General features: G+C 37.3%; 1 protein-coding gene across 3 annotated transcripts in view; it reads left to right on the top strand.

Annotated features, from left to right (window-relative positions):
• Positions 1-23,300, top strand: part of NBAS (NBAS subunit of NRZ tethering complex) — a 184,897-nt gene extending 161,597 nt beyond the window's left edge. For 2 of the 3 annotated variants that reach the window (XM_005506848.3, XM_065055875.1), the window contains 4 exons: positions 426-565; positions 7,227-7,371; positions 13,689-13,817; positions 22,245-23,300. In XM_005506848.3, the coding sequence (XP_005506905.3) occupies positions 426-565; positions 7,227-7,371; positions 13,689-13,817; positions 22,245-22,520 (690 nt within the window). In that variant the 3' untranslated portion in view covers positions 22,521-23,300. Of the gene's footprint in view, positions 1-425; positions 566-7,226; positions 7,372-13,688; positions 13,818-18,923; positions 19,050-22,244 lie in introns of all 3 variants that reach the window. The other variant, XR_002418886.2, reaches the window with a different exon arrangement.
• Positions 23,301-23,733: the final 433 nt, after the last annotated feature.

Consider the following 23,733-nt stretch of genomic DNA (forward strand, 5'->3'; position numbering starts at 1 on the left):
CTGTGGGAGAAATGATTAGATGCTATAAATTGAGATAAAACTATTGAATTTTCATAGGTGAGTGAGAGTAATATACATTAGAGAAGCACTAGACATGACTATTATTTAAAAAGACATATAAGTGTATGTATATATGTCTATGTATCAAGAAAAGGAAATTAAAGGAATTTTTGGTTGGTTGAAGAACGCAGACATAAGATCCCCCGAACTCATCACTGAAGGTACTTGTGTGGGGTTACATTGTATTAAGAATGTACAGTTAAGTCACTCACCATCATCTGTGGGCTTTCCTGTTTTATTTGCTTGCAATTGAAAATTATATCCTTCACAGATAGTTTGTTGATTGATTTTTTAAACCATGGATTTCTTAAAAAAAAACAAAACCAAAACCAAAACCAACTTTTTTTTTTTCCCCACTTCCCCAGGTAGAGATAACAGATGTTGAAAATGAAGAAAAAAGAGATGCTCTTTTCCTCAGACTTCTTGAGTCCAGTCACAGTCCATCAGAGTTTCAGCATTTGGTTTTACTCCTTCAAGCTTGGCCACCGATGGATGTGAGCAACAGGTAAACATTTCTTCAAACAATCCTGTAATGAGAGTTCTAAGTCAATTCAAACACGGCTAAAAGGAGTATGACCTTTGGAAAATAAATGGTTTATTTAAAGCAGAATTGAATAACCAGTTTCTTGTAAAAACTACCTATGCATATGTAGTATGCATCATGGAGTAGGCAGAAAACCGTTTTATTGTCTGAACCGTTGCAGAGGAGGTTTTTCTATTAATATCTACTTAAATTTAAAGTTACGTGTTTTGCTCTTATTTTTGGCAATATGTACAAAATCTATAAAAAGGAATACAGAGTTCTGACTATTTTTTCCATTCAAAGTTATACTGTACAGAAAACCCTTTGAGAGTCAATGTTCAGGAGGCTGTGGCAGACAGTCTGCAGGAGGTCTATGAGGGTAATGGTACCAAGCAACGGTGCTTCTCTTTTCTAGATCCAGTACCTATGATTTCTGTCTCTGAATAAAGTATCCAAAAGTAAAGAATATATACTAGGGCAGACATATCCTAAACCACCAATTTAAAATGGGAATAATTATTTAAAACTTAGGCATTGCACCCATCAAAGTTGTATTTACTGGAAGTGTTAGTTTGGAATATCTTAACTACATTTTTTTTAGCAGTTCTTTGGTTTTTGTGTGTGACTTTCTGAACATATTTAAAGGTAAAAAATTTAGCTGTTCTATTCTATAACTGATGATCGCTTCTGAGATGTAAGGATTCATAATCTTATGCTTGAGGCAAAAGTCAGATATATTTCAAGCACAGCACTAATATTAATTTTGGGCTAGTGAGTACAATGTGCCATGTTTTATCTGATGGTAGCGAGGTTAGACACATTAAATGATGCTTCCATTGAATTACTTTGGGGTATTGATTACAACCTGTTTTAACTTGACTACACTCCCCAAAGTGTTGATGTGCATTGATTTGTCAGAAAAGTGGCTTTTTATGAAAAGTAACTCTTTAGTGGGCTTGGAGAGAACTGGCTCATTAGAAGGTAATCTGTAAGGGTTATTCACCTTCAAGCCTGCAGCTTGTTTGCAGTTTCTGAATAAGCATTAACCTGAATTCTTTATGACAGTTTTATGAGATAGAAATTGTCTTCAGTGCTTAAAGAAGTACAAGGACTGCTATATAATCTGTCACAAATTCATATTCAACTTTCCTCTTTAGTTTTGTTTTAATCATAATTGAAAATTGGATCCTCACAGTGTGTGGGCGCTTAGATTTAAAAAAAAAAAAAGTGTTACAGTTATGGAACAAAGGGTCGAGTTAAATATTGCTGCAATTAGCAATATTATTTTTCCTTGGGTTGAACAGAAACACTAAGAATTTTGTGAAAGCCAAACCCTTCTCATATATAGACAGCTCTTTTCTACTGCTCTGCAAGAAAGGAAATTAAAATAATTTAATTTTATCTCCCACTTGATGTTCTCTTCCTTCAGACTGACTTCCTACAGAGAAGAACAAAAAACAAAATAAGAATTACATGTGATTTGTAGTTACAAGTAACAGTGGATTACATTTCAGAGGTGGGATACTTCTTAGTTCCAAGAGCGGTGAAGTCTGAAAGTTTGCACAAAATGCTTGGATCACCTGTATCATAATTCATATAGGGCCTAAAGTAGGTAGTATAGCTCCTAGGCATTTAATAGTCACAGTTCTGACTTAAAGAAATCAATTTGGCTAAAACGCCAAGAGAACAGGGTAAATTATTTCACCACCTTATGTCATTGTGTGATTTTAATGTGTTTAGCAATGGCTGAGGTCAGAAAGGATCTCTGGAGATGTCTACTCCACTGGCTCTGCTGAAAGCCGGGTAGGCTGGAGCAGGCTGCTCAAGGCCATTGCCTTGGGTTTTGAAGGGCTCCAAGACTGGAAATTCCACAACAACTACAACAAAGAGTTTTCTCTTACGTTTTAGTAAAATGTGTTTCTATTTGTGCCCATTGGCTTTGTGCTGTCATTGAGCATCACCAAGATGAGTCACACTCCTTCTTCTTAACTTTCCCCATCAGATATTTATACAATTGATAAAATTCCCCCAGTCCTTCTCTTTTCCACACTGAACTTGTCCCAGTTCTATCATCTCCCTCAGCCTCTGCCTCAGCCTCAGCCTGGGACAGATACACCTATCTCTTAATCATCTTTGTGGCACTTCCCTGGGCTCACTTCAGTATGTCCATGTCACTTTTGTACTGGGAAGGCCAAAAACAGTCTGAGCACTCCACATGTCTCACCAGTGCTGAGCAGAGGGGAAGAACCTGCTGGGAACACTCGTCCTGATTCAAGCCAGGATGCTGTTGCCTTTCTTTGCTGCAGGGGTACATTGTTCACTCATGGTCACTGTGGTGTCTATCAAGACCTCAGGTCCTTCTCCACCAAATTCCTTTCCAGCTGGTTGGCTCTCTCTTTTCTACAGAAATAATATATTTGGTGCACAGAAATGTTCTCAAATTTTGACTTCTATAATCAGTGTGCTGCCATTAAAATGAATTTGAGTGAACTAGAGACATCTGTCTTAACAACTAATAGTGCTTCTGAAGTGAAGCTTAGTCCTCCTTCCACCCTCAATCCTGCTACCTCAGGTATGATTGGTTTTAAAACGTCAGGTACAGCTCTCTTTTGGATTCCTTGATATGTGACAGGATTAATTTCATAAACTCTTGTCAGGTAGATTTTTTTTTTTCAACTGCCTCTCGTAAAAGTGTGCTGGGAACGGCTTACATTGCTGTCATTTTGAATTTTATTATTTTGTATTATTTGAGCTTGTAAATCCTGGCATTATCCATGCCAGCCAGGCAGCAGAGGCTGTGCTGTAAGGAGCAGGCCCAGCAACAATCCTTTCTGGTCCTTTCTGCCTCCTTTATCTGAACCTTCTCTCCTCTCTCTCCATGGTCATTGGTGGTCACTGTCATATGCCCGTCTCTGCATCTTTGGTAGGGCTGCTGCAAATGTCCTTGGCTCTGGGGTCTCCTTTTATTCTTGCTCGGTCTTCCCTCTTCTGCCACTGTTGCATACTGCCATGTTAACAGCATTCAATTCTGCTTACCAGCCTGGTGGTGTGGTTTTTTGGTGTGTGTTTTTTTTTTTTTTTTTTGGTGAGTTGAGTTTTTGTTTTGTTTTGTTTTTGTGTGTGTGATGGATTTTGGGGTGAGTTTGGTTGTGTTTGTTTGGGGTTTGTTTTGTTTATATTTTTGTTGTTGTTGTTACATACATCTTCCTGAAATTACTGGAACAGCTGCCCTGGTGGCTGGGTTGGAGTAAGGAGCAGGAGCTGTGTGGTTAGTGAGGTTTGCAACAATTTCATTTTAAAGCAAGTTGAATTAAGAAACTCTTGAGCAGAGAGGAAAACTCTGAGCCAGTTGTTTAGCCATATGTATTACGATTTTTTTAAAAAAATCTTAACTTATTCTTTCCTCTGCTTCAGAAAAGGGTTGTTCTTACTAACTCATTGTTTGCTGTCAATGTAATGATATGTGCAGGATCTGGGGAATTTAAGTCTGAGTCATCTGAATATTTAGAATTTTGGTTTACAACCTAACAGTAAATATCTAGTACTTAGAATTGAATATGAAGCTAGAAAATACAATTTACATTCTGTAAATCCTCAGAAGAGAAGCAAAACAACTGAAGTTTGGGGATTTTTTAGTAGCGCTTTTTTTTTTTAAAGAATTTTTGTTATGTCTCTGTTAACAGTAAGTCTGTGCTTTTTGGTGTTTGTTTGAGTTCTTATATTTTAAAACATTCCACCTAAAATAATGTTCGTTACTCACTTCAAATGTGATTCTCTTCATATCATAATATGGCACGTTGACTGTGAGGAAACAGAAGAGATTGCTTTGTTGGTTCAGTCAGCACTCAAAGCCATATCCTTTTAAAATCGTATTTTCATACGCTTGTTATGCATACATGCTTTTCTGTCTAGATGTCTCATATTTAGATGTCATTCTAAGCACTTCATAAAGATTTTTGGTTTTTAAATGATTGACAGTACCCAAAGCTCTGCAGTTCTTTGGAACTTGCAGCCTACATACAAAATTCATTTCAAATATAGGAAGGGTGTTTGGGAACTCAGGAAGACCAGCTTTTAGGGACTCAGTAGCTTAGTTCACCTTTCTATTTTAACTTAATCCAAACTTAATCCAAATTGTCTGTCTTTTAGTAGTGGGGGGAAAAAAAATGTTCATGCTGAGTTTTTGAAATAATTACTTTTTTCATGTTGAAAAAGTAAGTTGTTGTTTTTTTAATCATAGTTGAGCTAAGGTAAGAGAGAAGAAAACTGAATTCTGCCTGTAGGTGTCAGAGTTTTGGTAACTGAATCTTTTTTTATTTAGAGATGGCAGGTAACAGATATTTGGTAATCAATCACACAAATATTTGAAATAATTTTATGGAGTTGTGTTGAGAAAAGCTTTATATATGTAGACTATATCTCTGATACTTAAATAAAGCTGCACATGGCAAGCCTTGCAGTCTTGCATCTTTCTGGTTATGTCTAACTTCTGTGTTTTGTAGTGTGATTTCTCTGTTCTTTTTCTAATGAGGAATTCTTGTAGGTTTTCTTAATGTACTCTGGAGGTAGCAGCTGTAAAAATGGAAATTCATTATGACTCTCTGTGCCTCTGAGCAAGAGATGGATCACATAGCAGGAGCTGTCAATTCAACCAGTGGCAAAGATGGAGCTGTAGGGTTTTTTTTCTTCTCCTAACCTTACTGGGGGTTCATAGATTAAGTGCATCACGTTCTGCTTGTTGAATATGCTGATGTCTATGGGTTCAACCCCTCAGGTTTGGAAGGAGAGGAGAGGAGGAGCTGGGCCGTTTCCAGCCAGGCTTGTGGCAGCTCTGAGCTCAGTGACTGTGACTGATGGAAAAGTTCAATTAAGTTGTCAGAAGGAATAAAGATAATGACTTCTATTTAGTTTGCATTTCAAGTTACATGTTCCTAGTCATCTCTATGTCTGGTTTTCAGGTTGGCATATAGTGTCAGCTTCATGTGGAGCTGCTTTTCTTTTATTACAACATGTACTTTTGAAAGATGAGCAGGAGAAAGCTTTAATATATGAAATAGTATATATTGGTAGTTGTCCTCTCCAAAGTTGTCAGACCTATTCCTTGATACATGTCAATCCAACAGACTCTAACAGACTCCATTTACAGTGATATTCATGTGTTACTTTCAACAATTGCTGCTAAATAATACCTTTGAAAAGCAGCACTTCACTACTCCTTCCCACATGTGCTGTATATCTTAATTTACACTAAATTGTAAAACCAACCTGCCAGATTTGGTCTTGCTTTGATTTTTTTTTTTTCTTTTTTCCTTCAAGCTAAAATGAAAAGTTTCCTGTGTCTTTGGGAGGCTGATTAATAACAAAAGAGATGTTGGGATGATTTTTAAACACGTTTTCTGCCTTCCTAAGTTCATGCACAGATGAACATTGTGGTTGTGTTACTGTGGCTTAATATAATAATGATCTAAACTGTGATTGTGCATGATTTTAGCCCATTGTAGATGGTAACTGAAATATATTAACTTAATTCACATTAGGAAAATGACAGTGTGGATGTGTTCCAGTGTTACGCTTCATGCTGTCATTTAAAAGCTCCAGTCTGCTCCCTGTTTCTGTCGATACATCTGGTCCTAGCAAGGACACCTGACAAAAGTAGCCAGGTATCTCCATGATCTAACAAGTAGCACCTGCACCTGCAAGAAATGTCCCAGCAACAAAACTTGATAGTTGAGGCACCAAACCTCATTTTCACTGGGGGCCACATTGGCCTCGTGGTTGCCTTCAAAGGGCCGAAGGTAATTTTTGGACTGTATGTATGTAACTACTGCTACATTTACACAATCCTAAAATAACCTTCGGCCCTTTGAAGGCAACCGCGAGGCTGATATGGCCCTCAGCGAAAATTAGTTGGGCGCCCTTGCTTTATAGCAAACATTGCCTTGCCGTCATGTGTGATAAATATTACTTGGATCTAGTGTCTGCCATCAATGTAAGTCTGACTGTGTAATAGCGACATGGCATGAAGTTCTATGTAGAACGAAAAGACCATTTTAAATATGTGAAACAAATGTATCTGCATCTGTATCTGCTAATGAACAAGTACAGATGCATGTACTTTCACTCTTTGCGCTGCTTGGTTGGGCTATAAAAAAAGTTTATTTTTGTTTGTACTTATTGAACCTGAAAATTAAAATGTAAATCTTGGAAATATTTTCTTTGTTCAGAAGCAAGACACAGATACGTGAGAGGCAGATGCTGTTAGAATGTGATCAAAGCAAACAAAATTAGGAATGCTGGATTTCTGTTTCCCCTCCCTCGATACCATTCTCTTTGGGAAATTAGCTGGTATAAAGCCAGGAAAAGCTCTTCCTATGCTATTCCAATTTGATCAATCTTTATCCGGTGCATGATTCCTCAAGGATTATAGCAGTGTGTCGTAATTCAAAATACTTTAAGCTTCTTTGTTGCGTTGAAAGAATGATGGCATCAGGATAGTAGCTTGCCTCGAAACTTTTTTCTCTCTCTTTCATGAGATTGTACCTTACATCACAAAATAATCAAATGAACAAAAAACACCTACAGAAAATGGGGGTGAGGGATATCTATTTATATTCTAAACACATCTCTGTTTATTTCTGGGCAGATCGCACACGGATGATAATCGCTGGGTGAAACTGGGAGCTGTTATGCTACAGAGAAGCCCACCTGAGGAAAAGGAGAACACAGGAAATGAAATTTTGAAAATCTGCCGTTCTCTGTATGAAACAAAGCACATGCTCCCTGCTGAGGTAAGTTTTAACTTAGGGTACCATGGAGATGAGTCATGTTTTGGGGTCCTAACTACAAGAAAGATGTTGCCATACCAATGGAGAGCTAACAAGGTGATTAGGGGAGTGGAGCACAATACATGCAGAGAGACTGAGAGAATTGGATTCACTCTGTCTGAAGAAGAGGTGGCTGAGGGAGATCATACTGCTGTCTTTAAATATACGGATGAGGAAACACGTAGGGGAGATGGAGCCAGCCTCTTCGCAGAGATGCTTAGTGGTAGGACAAGAGACAATAGAGATGACTCTCATTACGTGCAGAGAGAACATTTTTCACCATTAAAGTGGTGAAATATTAGAATAGGTGGATTCTTAGAAGAGACACGGAGTCTCCGTTCTTGGAGGTATTCAGAACTTGACTGGATCGTGTCATGGGCAATTTTATCGTGTTGGATTTGCTTTGAGTGGGGGCTGGTTGGATCAACTGATCTTTAGGTGTCTGTTCTAGTATAAATTATTCTTTGAAGTATTTATAAAAATTCTTAAATAGTGCATTGCCATAGGCGTTATTGTGGAAAAGTTGTTAATTATATAATCAGTCATTTTCTCACTAATAAATGCATAAAGATTTAGTGAGAAAAATGTGTTGGTGATGAAAAAACTAATATACAAGTAATTGCTTTGTAATAGTTATGGTGTTCTGTCTTAACTATGTATGCACACTTCAATACAAGCATCTCTTAAGCATAAAATTACTGAAGTGTTTTGAACGTAAATATTGTATACTAATGAAGACAGATTTGAGAAATGCTTAATAAACTTCACACAACTTTAGAGTAGTCATGTGCATATTTTTAGTAGGCTGATTAATGCCTTATTACCATCTTCACACAATCACAGTCTGTTATAGAAAATAGCTGATGTTAAGACTATAAGCAGAATAGAAACAACACGTTCTGCTTAAAATACAGACAGGTGGAGTGTGTTTGTTTTTTTTTTTTTAAATAGTCAGACAGATTTGAGTCAAGTTTGATACCTGTATAAAACATGATTCTGGAAGGTGTCAGAAAGCTGAAATGATTAATACGTTTCTTAATTCATTCCACCAAAAATTTTGATGGAAGGCAGGTGTCACTATCCCTGGGACTGGCCTAAGTATATGTAGCTTTTCTTTACAAGGCATTGAGTGGTGCCTCATAGCTTGTAGACTCATAACCTTCCTCATGCACAGGAGTAGACAAACTTAATCAAATTAGAATTTCCTAACTCACCTCAGTGAACCAGGGAGACAAATCTCACCAAGGGTCTTTGTCTTACAGCAGTCAGGTCACCAAGAGTTCTGCTCAAAAATGGGTCATGGTTTGCTTAGTTCTCTTTATTGAGTAAACTTTTTCTTATATTCCATTACAAGTCCTTATTTAGACACAATTTTGGTCTCGGTCAGCAGCTTTGCTTGGAGGTGTCCGCCTTTTTTAATGGTACAGGGGGTTGGAAGAGCCCTCTGTATAGGTGTGAATATACAGATACAACCTGAAGGTGCTCTGATCCTCAAGCATAAAATAGCTTCACCAATGTAAAATAACTTTTTTATTATGAGAATGCTGGGCAGCAATATGTGTTGCACTAAAATGTGTAAATGTACAGTTACCTACAAAGGCAGGCTGTATTGCTTTAAATCTCTATTTGAGAAGAGAGGGAAATGACATGGATAAATTTAAAGTAACTTATTTGTATGCACGGCTGCGGTACTTGGTGCACAAGTAAGAGAGTTGAGATCGTGTGGCTGAATAAGATGAAAACCTGATTACTGATAATTAACCTGTTTAGATTACTTCACATTTCAATAAATACACTGATTAAGAAGACAGACCTAGAATGACAGAATTCTAAAATCTGAGAGATCAGTTTATCGCCATGAATAACATTTACCATTCTGAAGTCCAAAGATTGTGATGGAAAAAACAGTTTAGCTTCAAGTCATGATGGTCTACAAGTTAGAAAAAATATTTCTTTAGATTTAATGAGAAAGATTTCTCTCTTTATTTTACCTCCTGTTGGCCTTTCTACTTTTTTTATAACCAAGTACTTTTTTTACTGTCTTTTGTGGAGTTGCATAGCTTTAATATTTGTGTTAGTTGAAATAAGCATTGTCTTATTTGCTTGGAAGGCACACGTGTTTGAACTGACAGCTGCACTGCTGGCACTCGTTTTACCATTTTTAGCTCATTCCTGGTTTTTACATATGAGCACACATTGTATGTTTTTCTTTGTTCACAGTTGTCTCTCTTCACTTTGTTCAGATAATTTTGAATATAAATGCTGCCCTTCGGTCTGCTTGCAGCCTCTCCAGACACAATACTGTTTGAACTCATTATGCAGCCCTTAAAACTGTCCTTGAAAATACTGAATAGCACTGGACCCAAAACAGACTCCTATGAAATCCATTTTATATGCCTCACTGGTCTTACAGTGAACCATTTATGGCTGCATAGATCAGTGACTAGAGTTACCTTACAAGGCTTTTGGCTAAATCATGGTGTTCCAGATTTTGATTTAGGACTTCCCTTGTCCCTCTCAAGGTACCATCGTTCCCCTCTAAGCGCAGCCTCGCGCTGCAGACAGACACTGAAATGCTTCCAGGTGCTTCTTGCAGACTGAAAGGCACTTGTGCTGCTGAGAGCAGCGCTGGGAGCGGTGCCTTGCAGCCCAGGGCTGGATTTCCAGCTGCTCTCCAGGGCAGCAGTGCAGTTATTTGTGGCAGGTGTACGAGGAGGTGTTTTTTGGTATTTTGACAGTCTGTGCTTGGCAAGCTCTCCTGTGGAAAAAGCGATGGAGGCCACTCCAGGGGTTTGCAAGTTGGACCGCACTATTCTATACCTTATTTCCCTGGTGCAGAGGACGGTGTTTCATGTCACATTTTTCAAGTGTTGCTAAACTTAAAATATGTCATAGTGATGGCCTTTTCCTAAACTACAGAACTTGGTGCAGGAATGTGTTTCTGTACAATGTTTTTGTTTTTTTCATTGTATGTTTTGATGGTTTTCATGGACTGGGAGTGTTGGTAGGTCCATAATACTTTTATCCTTGAGTGCCTGCTTTCTTCTGCCTCTTAAAGACAGACTGCATTTCTCTTTTCCAGTCTTCTGTAACGTGTCTCATTATCAAGCATGGTGTCTTTTAACTTGAATTATCATTTCTTTATGCATTTTGGGGTAAATTTTTCAGCCCCAGAAACATATATTTTTTTTTAGACTGAATTTACGATACTGAAGTCTCACCCATTACTATTGTCAACTGTCTCATTTGCCTGAGATGTTTTAATAAGAACAGAAGCCAAAAAGATATTTAACACTTTGGCTTTTTGTTGCAACAACATGATTAATGACATACTGATAAGCAAAAGTCAGTATCATCAGTGTACGAGGAAAACAGAGGCAGTGCAGTCTTATAAGAGGTATCAAGTGAAGAACAGTAGATAAGAAGTACCTTTCTCCATAAACCACTGGTAAGACTGGCATTAAAATAAAATACCATGTTAGGATAGCTGCATTTTAAGAGGACACTGAAAAATGAGAGGCAAAAGAGGCAACCTGCAAAAGTTAGTACACAGTGAAAATACCTTGAAGTAGAAGGCTGAAGGAGTGCAGTATATTTGCTTATCAGAGATTGACAGGTGATTGATTTTATTCAGATATTTTTAGATGGAACAGAAGCTAATAAAACTGATTTGATTTGCAAAGGTGTAGCAAGAACCAGTTGAGTTTAATTTATACTATTTCATTTTTTAGCCGAAGATCTGATATTTTGACAGTAAGTAAAATTAATTGTTGGAATGTATTTTGTAGGTAAGAGTGGATATGTCTGCTAGTCATGGTATAATCGAGCACAAAGTTAATCAAGTCGTCTGATTGGTACCTACCTGAAATCTAACGAAATTTAACTTCAAAATCCGCTGGTGTAAGATAAGCAGAAGTTAATTGGATAACAAAGCCTGTTTTCTTACGTAAAGGCCTTTATGCCTCTGTGATGAACAAAGCAGATTGTGTTAGAACACGTCTCATTAGAATGTGTAACCAGTGCTAGAGTGTAATTGAGATGCATCTAAGAAGAAAACAAAATGCTGGCATATCATCTGAGTTAAATGTTATTGCTTTGAAAATAGCAGTGTTAATATCTGTATTACTGCATTTGTTTGCTGAGAGATAAAATTTGTATTTATTTTAAAGCGGCTCATTGAGTCAGCAAACTTGGATTCAACATCTGCATCTTTTCTCTCCCTGCCCTATTGCTTTAAAGATGTACAGTACCTAGTTACACTTTACAATTTGCTTAGTTTCCTTTTCTTTCTCTCAAAAACCCCAAACTATGTTCTGAGATTCTTTTAGAAAGCCTTTTTATAGTTATGGATTATTTCTCATGGCACAGCTGCTCCGTTTAGTTTTGAGAGGCTTTCAGACAGAAAAAGCAAGAATGGTAAAACTGCTGTTTTGTTCAGGTTGTGTATTTTATGGCTCTCAGAATTTTTTTTTTTTTTTTGAACATAAGCTACATTTATTGCCATGGATACACCTTTTCAAGAAAAGGAGACAGGTAGTGTGAACCTCTAACTTTGCATTTGGTAAGTTTGCTGGTATGGCAGGCACACTATTGCTCAAAAGAAATACAACGGAGTATGAAATTATCAGAGGTTTAATAAGCATATGACTGATCAGACAAAGCCTAACATATTTATTGAATTTTCTATTCCTTGATCCTATATCAGGGGTGTCAGATTCATTTTCACGGGGGACCACATCAGCCTTGATGTTGCCTTCAAACAGCCGAATGTAATTTTAGGACTGTGTAAGTGTATTAGTAGTTACAGTTATACAGTCTTAAAATTACATTCAGCCCACAAGGCTGATGTAGCCCCTGGTGAAAATGAGTTTGGCACCTCTGTCCTATATCATATCCTTCACTCAACACATCATCAGTAGCAGAACAGAATGCAAGTGGAGAGGAACAAGTCTAGTTAAGAAAACAAGCCTTGCCTCAGTGACTCAGCGCTCAGTGTTGACAGAGTTTGTCCTTCCAGGTAGTGTTTCTTGACAGAATTTGTCCTTCCAGGTAGTGTTTCTTGAAGGCATACATTTAGAAAAGATTGAACAACGTGTAGCCAGACTGTTCTCTGTGCTGGGCAAGGCCAGGTGTCCCTGCAGTGTGTTACAGTTGAAGCATTTAACATCTCTTTGTCTTCAAATAATTTCAGGCTTTTAGGCTCACAGCTGCTAAAACTGTGCTGCTGCTAAAAGTACAGTTGCATTATGGTCATCAAATTGCTATACTTGTCATTAAAGTGTAAAAGATGTAAAAAATGCATAGGACTTGTATTCTCCCAACCTAATAAATGGCTGATGAGATCCTTCCACAATTGCTCTTTAAATGTTGGAGTGAAACAGAGAGACCCTCAAAGGGTTGGATACTATTTTCAAGGTGACTGTCATACATGCTCAGAGCACTTGGGATAAGTTGTCCTGGAATGTGGGACATCTCTGGTGCTGTGGCAAATGAGCACAATTCCTGACAATGACAAAAAAGGGAGAAGTTATAATTTGATTGATAATGTAATTTGTTAGTTGAAATACTTTTTGATGTATCAAAGAATAAATCACTACATTGTCGGGGGAAAAACAAAGCTACAGGTTACATGTAGGAGATTTCTATTTATTTTTAACAAAAGGCCAAGGTAAAGTTTTGGAAATGCACAGTAGGTTTGTTGTTTGTTTTAAAGGTATTTCACTGCCTAGTTTCTTCTTGCAGATGATTTATGATGCTAAATTTGTGCTGTATGGAAAATTAATTTGCTAAGCTTTAGTTGTGTATAAAATTTGAAAAGATTTTGTGACAGAGCTTTATAATGCTGAGCTCTGATATGTACTGTTATTTGCTCTTTATTTTGTTCAGCTTAGTATAATTGCGTAATTGAGTTACAGAAATGTCACAGGTGTCTTTTAAGTTTCTTCCTGTGCTTTGCCATATTTCAGTAGGCACAGATATATTAGTCCCACAGAGAGCTGCGATTGCTCTGTTGTTCTTTCAGTAACACTCCAGGTCGTAACGGTGATTCAGTACCTGCCTTGTCCTAATGTAACAAATATTGCACTTACAACCCTGTATTCCACATTTTTTTAAAAATTTGTCCTTTCAAGTTTCCAGACTTATTTCCAACAGGGAGTTCATTGCTTTCAAAGTTTGATTTTTCATTTTGCATTTCACATAGAATTTTCATAAATTTTAGTGGTAATGATGATGTTAATATCTCCAGAGATCGCATTGAATTAGTTTACTTTTATTTTCAGTGTATAAAAGAATTATGTTTGCTGCTGCTTAACCAGTCCCTCCTGCTGCCATCCCTGAAACTGCTGGTAGAAAGCAAAGATCAAGATCTTCATGCTGTGGCACTGGAGCAGATTACAGCTGTTGCTAAGGTATGAGCTGTTGAATTAACCACCTTTCAGAATTTGAGGTAATACATTAGCTCTTTTATCTTCATATAGTAAGCAGAGACTATTGAGACTTATCATTATTAAGATTTTCCACAGCTATTGTGTCCACAGTGAGCAGTAACAGAGGGCTAGTAAGATCTTTTATATCTACTTACGGTGATTAAACCTCACAGCACTTCCATTGAATTATCTAATATGCTATTTTAAGTCAGTGTGGTGGAACAGGAACTGTTTTGTTATATAGAGTAGATTGTTATCACTGTGTTCATATTCTAGCACTTTGGGGTTGTTTTTTGGTGATAATAGTACAACAAATGAGTTAGCTTGGTTCTAACAAACTTGGCATGTGGAGAGCTGTTACATCACTGGTTTTGTTGTAGAATGGTTAAAATGCAAGGTGGTGTGTTTGGGAACTTTCATGGAATTCTAAACAGGTTTTATTCGATACTGCAGCAAAGTTTCTGGAGAAAAAAGAAATACTGTCTCTTTAGACGTGAGATTACTTTATATTTTTCAATTGTTACATAAAGTTCCATTACTCTTTTTTTTGCCGAGTATTTGCTTTTCAGTTAAGAAGGAACACCTAAAAAGATAAAGCTAGTCTCCTAGACAAAAGCATTATATTATCTTTTATCCATTTTTCTAAAAACTGAGCTGGCTTTAAAACTTCTTAAAGCTCTTCATTGAACACATACAACCTGAGTTTCTTGGATTTTTGTGAGCTGTGGTCTACGATCTAGCACTCTACCACAAAAGAGAAGGGAGGTATTGTCTCAGACGTTTATATGAAAGGGAATGGCTTTCTCATCTAGCTGAATGAATTGCATTGAACATTTCCAGAATTTTTACGTAATTCCTACGTAATATTTACGTAGGAAAACCATGTATGTAATATTTCCAAGTTCTGAACAATATCTTAAGGAGCTCTTGGTTGTGTATTACGATATAAAATAATAATTGATGCTAAATTTCCTGGGTGCTACTTCAAAATGAAATTATCTGTATGGAAACAGGAATTGAACTGTGTATCTTTTTAAAATAAGCATCGCCAAAACACAAAAGCGTTAAAAATGTGATCTGTGGGAATTCAGATTGAAAGTATAACTTTTTTTCTGTGACACATGAAGTAGGCAAACGTTGCCCCATTTCTGCAGGAGCTTCCTAGGGTAGGCCCTCTGCTTTAGTTATATTAATTGCAACAAATTTTTCAGATTCCTGGGTTGCGGCAAACGGTGCAATCCTAGCCCGTACTTTCACACCATTCTCTGTCCCCTAGGAAGGATGTTGTACATCCCGCTCATCCCCTACATTTCTCATCATCGTTTATTCTTCCTCATGTGCTGTGTCTTCCTTCTTACACCGCACGTTGTATTCCAGAAGCTTTCTCTTTTTGCATCCATTGGGTGGCTCGAGAACGGATTTGTCTGATTCCCTGTCAGGAGGACTCCAGAACACAGTGGTGGCGACCAGTCAGAGGAACAATAGATCCAGAAGCAGAGGCTCCACCTGAGATGTTGCTGATTTTCCTTCAGAAGGGCTTGGTTACCAAAATGGTTGAAGCACCGGCTTTTTTAACCTGTTCTCTATCAACATTTAAAATGGTTGCGTGGAAGGCAGCAGGGTATATGATATCTAGTACATACACGCTTGTATCAAAATTGGTCTATCATACATACCTGCTTATATCAAAATTCCAATGTCATAGTTAGCATCCACTATGAATTTCGAGCATTTCCTGGTTGAGTTTGGCATTTTAAGTGAAGAACCACAGATTTTTATGAAGGTGTTCCTATTCCCTTTTCCTTCTACAAATAAACCACAGATTTTGTAAATTTTCCACGAAATGCCATTTTTTGACTATTAACCACCAAAACAATAGTAGATTATCTTTAGTATATTCATAGTTTTCTTTTGCCCCTTGCAATTTCAGATTTGGTGCCTGCAAAGCGAGAGTTTTTTTGTAACTGTTTTTCAACAAGATGATCTCATAGGAAAGCAGTAGGGGATCTGATATATGCATGCACTTTCTCATCTATATGTTTTTCTTAACCTTTTAAAATTGACTTTTTTGTTAACAGATGAAAGCTGCTGTGTGACTAGCTCTGAAGCTTGCCAGCAGGAATTCATGTCCGAGTACATTTTATTTAACTCTTTTTAAAGCACAATGCTGTGCAGTAGCACTTTCTGAATAGCTGCTAATTGTATTGCTCTCTTAACTGCCCTTTTCTTTCTGGTGTGCTACAGCTTTCCATTTTCTACACTCTTAGGTTGATAACATTATCTTGAAGTTTTAGGGCCAGGAACCGTATTATCTTCTTACTAATATAAAGCACTTTGTACACCTGCGCATGCCTAAAATAATACTCTTTTTGGCCTTCTTATGCAGGAGGCAGCTTGATATGCTGTTCCTAATTTTTCCTTCTAAATTCAGTAATCATTTGAGCATGTAGTTCTGTAAGAGTGCTGCATAGCCTAGAATTTTCAAAGCATTCAGCTTTCGTCTAACATTTCATCTTAAGTCAATGAAAATTTAACTGTTGACTTCTGTACATTAGGCATAGAGTTTATCCAGTACCTCGAATGTGACATGCGACTGCCAGTATTAGAAAAGTAACAAGTACAAAAGAGTGACATGCTAAGTTTAAAAGCTGTTATATTGTTTAGAAAAGTAGCTATTACTCCTTGCTTCGTACGCATCTGTTATAATTACATTAGTTTGTGTGGTACTTCAAAGTGCATTTATTGCTTAGCTATGTCAATATTTATTCAGTATAATTTTATCTGTGTATTATTTGCTTTTTAAAAACAATGTTCAGACTGTTGATGTTTTTGTTGTATTCTTAATGAATTTTCATAGGAAGCCCATTTCTGCTTACATCAAACAGGAAAAGGACAAATAACATCTGGCAAAGGGAAGTCATAGCTATTGATTCCCTGACATAGTGCTAACACAGCTCACAACTGTGGCTGTGAGAAAAATACAGCACTTGCTTGCTGATACGATGTATTAGTTAGCCATTTGTTCTGTGTTGCTGACAGCTTTATGGATGTTTACAGTTAAGGATGATGCTGAAATGCTGATACTAGGAATTGTATAGCTTTTGCCTGTAATAAAACAACCAAGATTTTGTGTAAGCTTTTTTTGAAATTGCAGACCTCTCTTTTTATTGTGTATCTTTTTAGAAACTGCCACTTGTCTTTTCTGGATAACAGAAATAACTGTTCTTCCTCTCCATTCTGTGGTGTGTGAATAATTTTAAAAATCAGTTCACTTAAATAAGCATATTACTGCCAATAGGGCCCAGACTTTGCCCTTAAGAGTCAGATTGTTTTTGAAAAGGGTTTCAGTGTTGTCTGTTCCTTGGTTGTCTTTCAAAGATTAAGACTGATTTTTATACTTTTGACAGAGCCAAATTCTGTTACCTGTTGGTAGTTATACTGTTAAAACAACTAATAAATGGGAATTAATATAAACAGTGCATGTACTTCTTCAACCAAGGCTTTAATAGAAACTAGAACTAGGAAGTGCTTTTAGTTAATCTGAAATAATACCTTAGCTCAGTTTGCATACTGTGCTTTCAATAGTGAAGTACTGAGATTAGCTTTATGACACGATTTATGAAAAATGTCATATGGAAAATCATAAAGAATGTGTGAAATAATGGAATTTCCAGTTTTCTACAATCTCTTATGCCATTTATGGCTATTCACTTGTTGTGACTTACCTTTTAAAAGATACCTTGTTAAATTATATGTTTTTAAACTAAAAGTGATTATGGTAAAATCTCTCTCCCCAGCTTAGTTTTCTAGGGATTTTAATTTCTCTTTGTTTTCTTCTCCCTTTGTTTGTCCTATACCTATAGACTCCCTTCAGGAATAAAATGAAAAGCATTTTTATCTCCAGTAGTAGTGGAGACCTAATACTCTGGGAAATAGCAGGCTCAGTTCTTTGCTGCTGCTACAGGAGCAGCAGCTCTTATCTTTCTGTTATTGTCCATATTTCATAATGCATATGTTTTATAATGCATAACTTAGGGATGAAATACTGCCTATTGCTAATAGCAGAACCTCTGAACACCTCGCACAAACAACTTTGACAAGGAATTGTGCAGACCCTGACTTGCCCCTTAGTGAGGCAAATGATACCACCTTCTCTTGCTTATCTGAAATTCTCGTTACAGGAGAGAATTTTGTTTCCCCCCACTATAGATACAGGACATCATAGCAAATATAGCTCCATTGTCCATGTATACTCTCTTAGCAACCACAGAAAACACTGGATGCAGATATAAGTTGTGTCCTTGGTCTTGGAGAGCGGATCCACAACATTCTTGCATTTGTGGTTGCAAGAATTTGTGGAGACCTCAGTGATTTATTAGTAAAGCCTTCTAGATGTCTCAGGTTCCTCTTCTGAGTACATCAGCAGAGGTGCCACCTGTGGCAGAGCTGGTATTCACCCACCTTTTTCACACACGGGCTTTCTTAAAACTTGCAGGCTCCCTGTCTCTGCTTCCCCAGGGGACCTGCTGCTGCGGGAGAGCTGAGCACCTCCAGCCTGAGCCTATTTACCATTCGTAACATTAATGTGCTGTTGGCAAAGCCCCAGGCAAGCATGCTTAACCCTTGCTGATTATGCACTGACAGCACTGAGTTCAGCATTAAGACACAAACTGCCATTCTGATTCAGGAATACAGCAGTCAGCGGAGGGGGGAATACGGGTTGTGCAACTGCTTTGTGTTCGGATCATTTGCCAGGCTCTGAGAGGAACAGCTGGAATCCCACAGCCTCTCTGAGAGCAGCACTTGGTGATCTGGGATAAGGTTCCTCCCCATCCTGCTGAAGATGTGCCAAAAGAGTTTAAGACTCGTGGAGACAGAGCACAAGTGGGTCCTTAGTTCTGTTGATGGAAACCTTGCTGAGTTGTGGTTTTCCTTCTTTAGATGCAGATGCATTTATAAATCCTGCCTTAAAGAGACATTTGATAAAATGCACAAGCCCTGTTTGAAGCAGAGTGCTGTAGCACTGCTTCTGTGGAAATGATGAGTGCACCTGTTGTGATTCTGTTTCTGTTCTCTCTCGCTTTGCAGATGAATATGCATGTCCTTAGCAGGGAAAGGTATTGATTATCACAGTCTAAAGGAGAGAGCTAGTCATCAGAGACACCACTTGAATACCTACATCTTGAATGTAGATTTCAGCCAATACCTAAGTAGGTATGTAAGTCAAGGAAAAAAAGTCAGGATTTCCTCTTCTTAGCATAACTATCCTCATTAGTTCTTTTAAGTGTACACATCTGCATTGTGTGTGAGCACCATGCTAAATCTGCACTGTCAAATCCTACTGAAGGAGAGATAAATATGAAAAGGATTTGCCCATTTAAGCTTCCAGAAGTAACAGATTTTACACTAATTAAAAATTTAGCACCCTCAGCATGAGAGTCTAGATGGGCATAATGATTTTTCTCCATCGTATATACTCTCAGTTTATCATGAGTGTGGTTTATAGTGTATTCACATGTTCGCACAGTATGGAAAGTGGTTGTGTATTCTGTTGTGCAAAAGATACCTGCACCTCTGAGAGTTGCTTAAACTGCAGTCAGCTGCATCCAATATCACTGGAACAGTGTTTCTGGGATCAGCTGTAAACTTTGCTGGAACCAGGGTTTTAAGACTTATTTTGGATCTTGGGATAGTCAGGGCTCTGTGTGTGCAGGCAGATCAGAAGTGACTTGTTAATAAGATCCCACCTCTGCTGTTGGCACAGAAGCAGCAGCTTTTTAACACTGATGGTAAGGTTGCTTTTCAGTAGTTGCCTTAATTGGGTTTTACTCTTTTTTTTTTTTTTAAGAAAGAAGATATAGTACAATTTAGAGAGTCTGTCTAGTATAGCTTAATATTTGGTATGCATGCTAAAAACATATGCTTGCAGCCAATCTGTGCTAATTAAAACATTTCAAATATGATTTGAATCATTGACAACAATAACCCTTAAGGTTGTTTTGAATTAATATTTTTTGAAAAGGTAGCATTTTGAGGTCCATTGGAACAGTATCCTGGCTCCAACAGAGGGGAGAATTAAAAGTCTAGCAAAGAGTAAGAATAGGGCAAATGTATATGTTCTTTTTCTGATACACTACTCTCCTAACTTCCAGGTGTTTCCAGCTGTATTTGTGTACTAAGTAACTGCCAGTGGGTTTATTCTTCAGTTTTGTCCTATTTTTCCTTAAACTTGGACAAGCTTTTATGTTCTGCAGTATCATTTGCCAAAGAGTTCAACAGTGTAAACAAACCAACCCAACTATTTCCTTTCACTTACTCTGAATCTGATCCTACTAGGTTCATTTGATGCTCAAGATTCTTTTTTATTTTTAAATGAGACAATGTGTTTAATCAATTCCTGTATACTCTAATGATGTTGTTATCTACTCTATACCCTCCAAGCTGCCTCTTTTCTAGATTGAGGAGTCCTAGTTTTGCTTTGTCATTTCTTGCACAGACACCATATTGTACTCTGTGGTGTATTTTTACTTTTAAATATATGCTGTGTGTATTTGTATTATTTCAGGCTTTTTTTTTTTTTTTTGCTTTAATGCTCATTCTAATTTAAAATTAATTTTAGATGTCTTATATTTAAATTGATTTAATTTAAAAACAACTTACAGTTTTATCTAAGCATCGTTACTCAGTGTATAAGCTCTCTTAATTAAGGTTATTAAATATACATTAATTTATTGACAATCTATAAAGGTGTTGGTAAGGAGTTTAAACTAATGACTGTGACTGTCTCTTCATGTGCAACGGATACGCAAAACATTGGCATATTCTGGAGCTGCAAAACTGGTAAATGGTTAATCTGGTGAATGGTTAATCTAACTTTCTCAGCTGCCCATTTTTATACAGATTCCTCATTAAACCTTGGCTTCTCTGTGTTCTTCCCACACACACCTGTCAGACTTTGCTTAGGGTGACCAAAAACTTGCAGAAGAGACAGTGGTCTCAGCTATATGAAAAGCATTGATGGGGTCTGGTTGCCATCTTGTGTCTCCATCCAGTTGCCTGGAGACAATTGCATTGCAACAGTTTCCTCTTTCTGACCAGGTCTTCAGACAGACTTGAAGTCAGAAAATGGGAAATGTTAATCAGTTTAGACCTACTGGACTATTTGAGCTTAAGGATGAGCTCTCAGACAGCAACTAAGAGCCTCTTATGTCCCCTTTTATTATTGTTATGTGTAAAGACACAATTATCTTGTTTATGCATGAGTACAGACAGGTTGCTCTGCTTCTGTGTTACATGCGGGCATCTTCATCCCCATAGTATAGCTGAGATGTTTGGTGGTTTTGTGCTAGAAAGGGTCTTTTACTTTCAGACTTCTCTCTCTCAAGTGTGTAGGGTTTTGACTTATGTAATTCCACTCATCTATAGGACTTTTCATTAACTGAATAATAGCCTTAAAAACTAGTTTAAATCAGCCCTCCCATCTGCTGCTATTCTCGTGACTGTAATTACTGTTTGTGTTTTATGTTCATTAAAATCAAACACTGAAGCCCTGTGTGAAGTTGCATCCTACACACAGGTGAAGAACAGAGCACAGGGAGATCAGCAGTGGGGCAGAATATCCCTCCAGCCTCCTGTTTCAGAAAATATGAGAGCGCTTTGGGTAATGGCTTATTATGTTGCATGGTATACTACAAGATGCCAACACCAGGAATTTTGTTTAATCATCAACCTGTCTTCAACAAGAAAACATGTCAGTAATTAACTGGACCTGGAATTGCTATGCACTATTGCATTAGATTTGTAAACCATAAGAAGTTTATGTAACTAAGTCTGAAAATGTTGAAGACTTAAGGGGAATCAAGTTTATTTTCAAGCTTTCAGTGGTAAAAAAATACAAATATCTAAATGAAGCAATGGGAAAAGTAGCATAAGAAGGAAACAGCAAGTTCTCTTCCTTATTAAGGTGGTAAAACCATTTTGTTTTTCTAGAAAGCTTCTGATGTTCCAAAGGAAGTGAAAATAGTAAATTGAAAGTGATGATCATGTGTTATTAATTCTAAATAGAAGGCAATAAAAAGAGCTATTTGGTGAATAGTTTCAGCTGTACTGGGGTTGAGAACCTGTGAAAAGTCTGTAAAGTTGTTCGTGTAATCCTAGGCAGGTTGTTAAGCGTCTTTATTCCTTAACTTCGTGCAGGTCAAGTATTTATATTAATGTGATAGAGACTGTTAAAGGCATACTTTTAAATATTCTGTCATATGCAAAGTGTATATCCCTGTTAATCCATATAGAATTCTTATCTGTCTTTCAGGGTCACACTGTGCAGCTAGAACAGTCATGACATGTTTTAGTACGTGGGTGTATCTGGTAATTAATTTTGAATTACTTTGGATTTTTCTTTCTTCATAGGTCGATGATTCCAGTTGTGATGCTGAAATACTTTCCTTGCTCCTCGATGCCAAGTTAGTGGTGAAGTGTGTATCTACTGCCTTCTACCCTCGCCTTATTGAGCACTTGCTGGCTGACCCGGGAGAAGGAGGCTGGGACGTGGAGGAGATAGCAAAACAACTCAAAGAAGCCGGGTTCAATGCAGAGGCCGGGTCCCTCTTGATGTCCTATCGAGGGACTCATCCTGCACTCAGGACTTTTACTACTGCCCTCCAGGCTATTCAGCATTGGATCTAAAAATGCTGGAGTTCTTCATTTGTCTGCCTATGTTTTTTCTGGAGATCTTACACAAAAGGGAGAAATTGTCGTTCTAGTGAAGTAACAAAGTTAGTTATTAACTATGTTTTGTTGAAAATACAAACAGCACATTTATAGTGAATTCCCATATATTTCTAATCATTTAATGTGGACTGTATAATTCTGTTATATGACTAGGAAAGCACTGAATCTAATAATGCTTTTCAAATCAGAGAAAAATATTAAATGGTTACACTCTGTGACATATAAATGAAACATTAGTAAGCTGGCTGGTTATATACCATTTGTCTTAATTTCTGTAAGTAATTTACTCTTGTCATAATGTAAAACTAATGTAAAAATATAATTATAAAGATATATTAAAAAAACACCACAAAGAGTAATTTCTGCAAACTTCAAAATCTTAACATTTGGTATTGTGCAATGTTGTTAGCACAGCTTTTGTTCGCAATAAGTAAAATATTTTGCATTTAGTGTAGTTTCTTTTTTCCTCCTATTAGATAGATAAGACAAATATTTCCCTTCTTCAGCTGCTCTTATTTTTTTTTCCTGTCTCTCCTCAGTGTTGTTTATTCATAAGGACAAGTTGGACTTTTTTGTACTTGCAGACAGTTCTAGTCTTTGAGTTATTTTTCTCTGCAGTCTGGGAAGCTTCATCTCAAATCCTAAGCGTTCGTTGATACCTTTTGTGAATGCACTTTCAAAGTATTATACTTTTCCTGAGCTCTGAAAAAATAAATAAGTGTGTTTATTTCCAAATGCCTTGCTATCTAAATAAGGCAAAGAATTTCTGATTGTTTGCTAAGGGTTTTTAACAAGGGGTCTGTTTATTACACTGCATTACCAGAAGTTTTTGATGGTACTGTGTGCTTATAGGAATTTATTCTTAAGATTAATCTATAAATCTTTTGCCTAATCTTGTGCTCAGATCTAATTTTGATTAAATAATGTGGAGAAACAGTATACGTGATAGGATAATAGGATAATACGGGTTTGAAGCGATCTGCAAAGGTAACGTGGTCCAACCTCCTTCTCAAGGCAGAGTTCCTTTGATGTTGGAGCAGGTTGCTGAGGGCTGTATTCAGTTGGGTCTTGAGAACCTCCAAGGAGGGATGTCACCCTGCTTAACTGTACCTGTGATGAAAAGCTTTTTACAAATATCCTCTTGTTCAAACCCGTCTCATTGCAGCTT

The sequence above is a fragment of the Columba livia genome, chromosome 3 (genome assembly GCF_036013475.1).
Source record: "Columba livia isolate bColLiv1 breed racing homer chromosome 3, bColLiv1.pat.W.v2, whole genome shotgun sequence".
Classification (NCBI taxonomy): Eukaryota; Metazoa; Chordata; class Aves; order Columbiformes; family Columbidae; genus Columba; species Columba livia.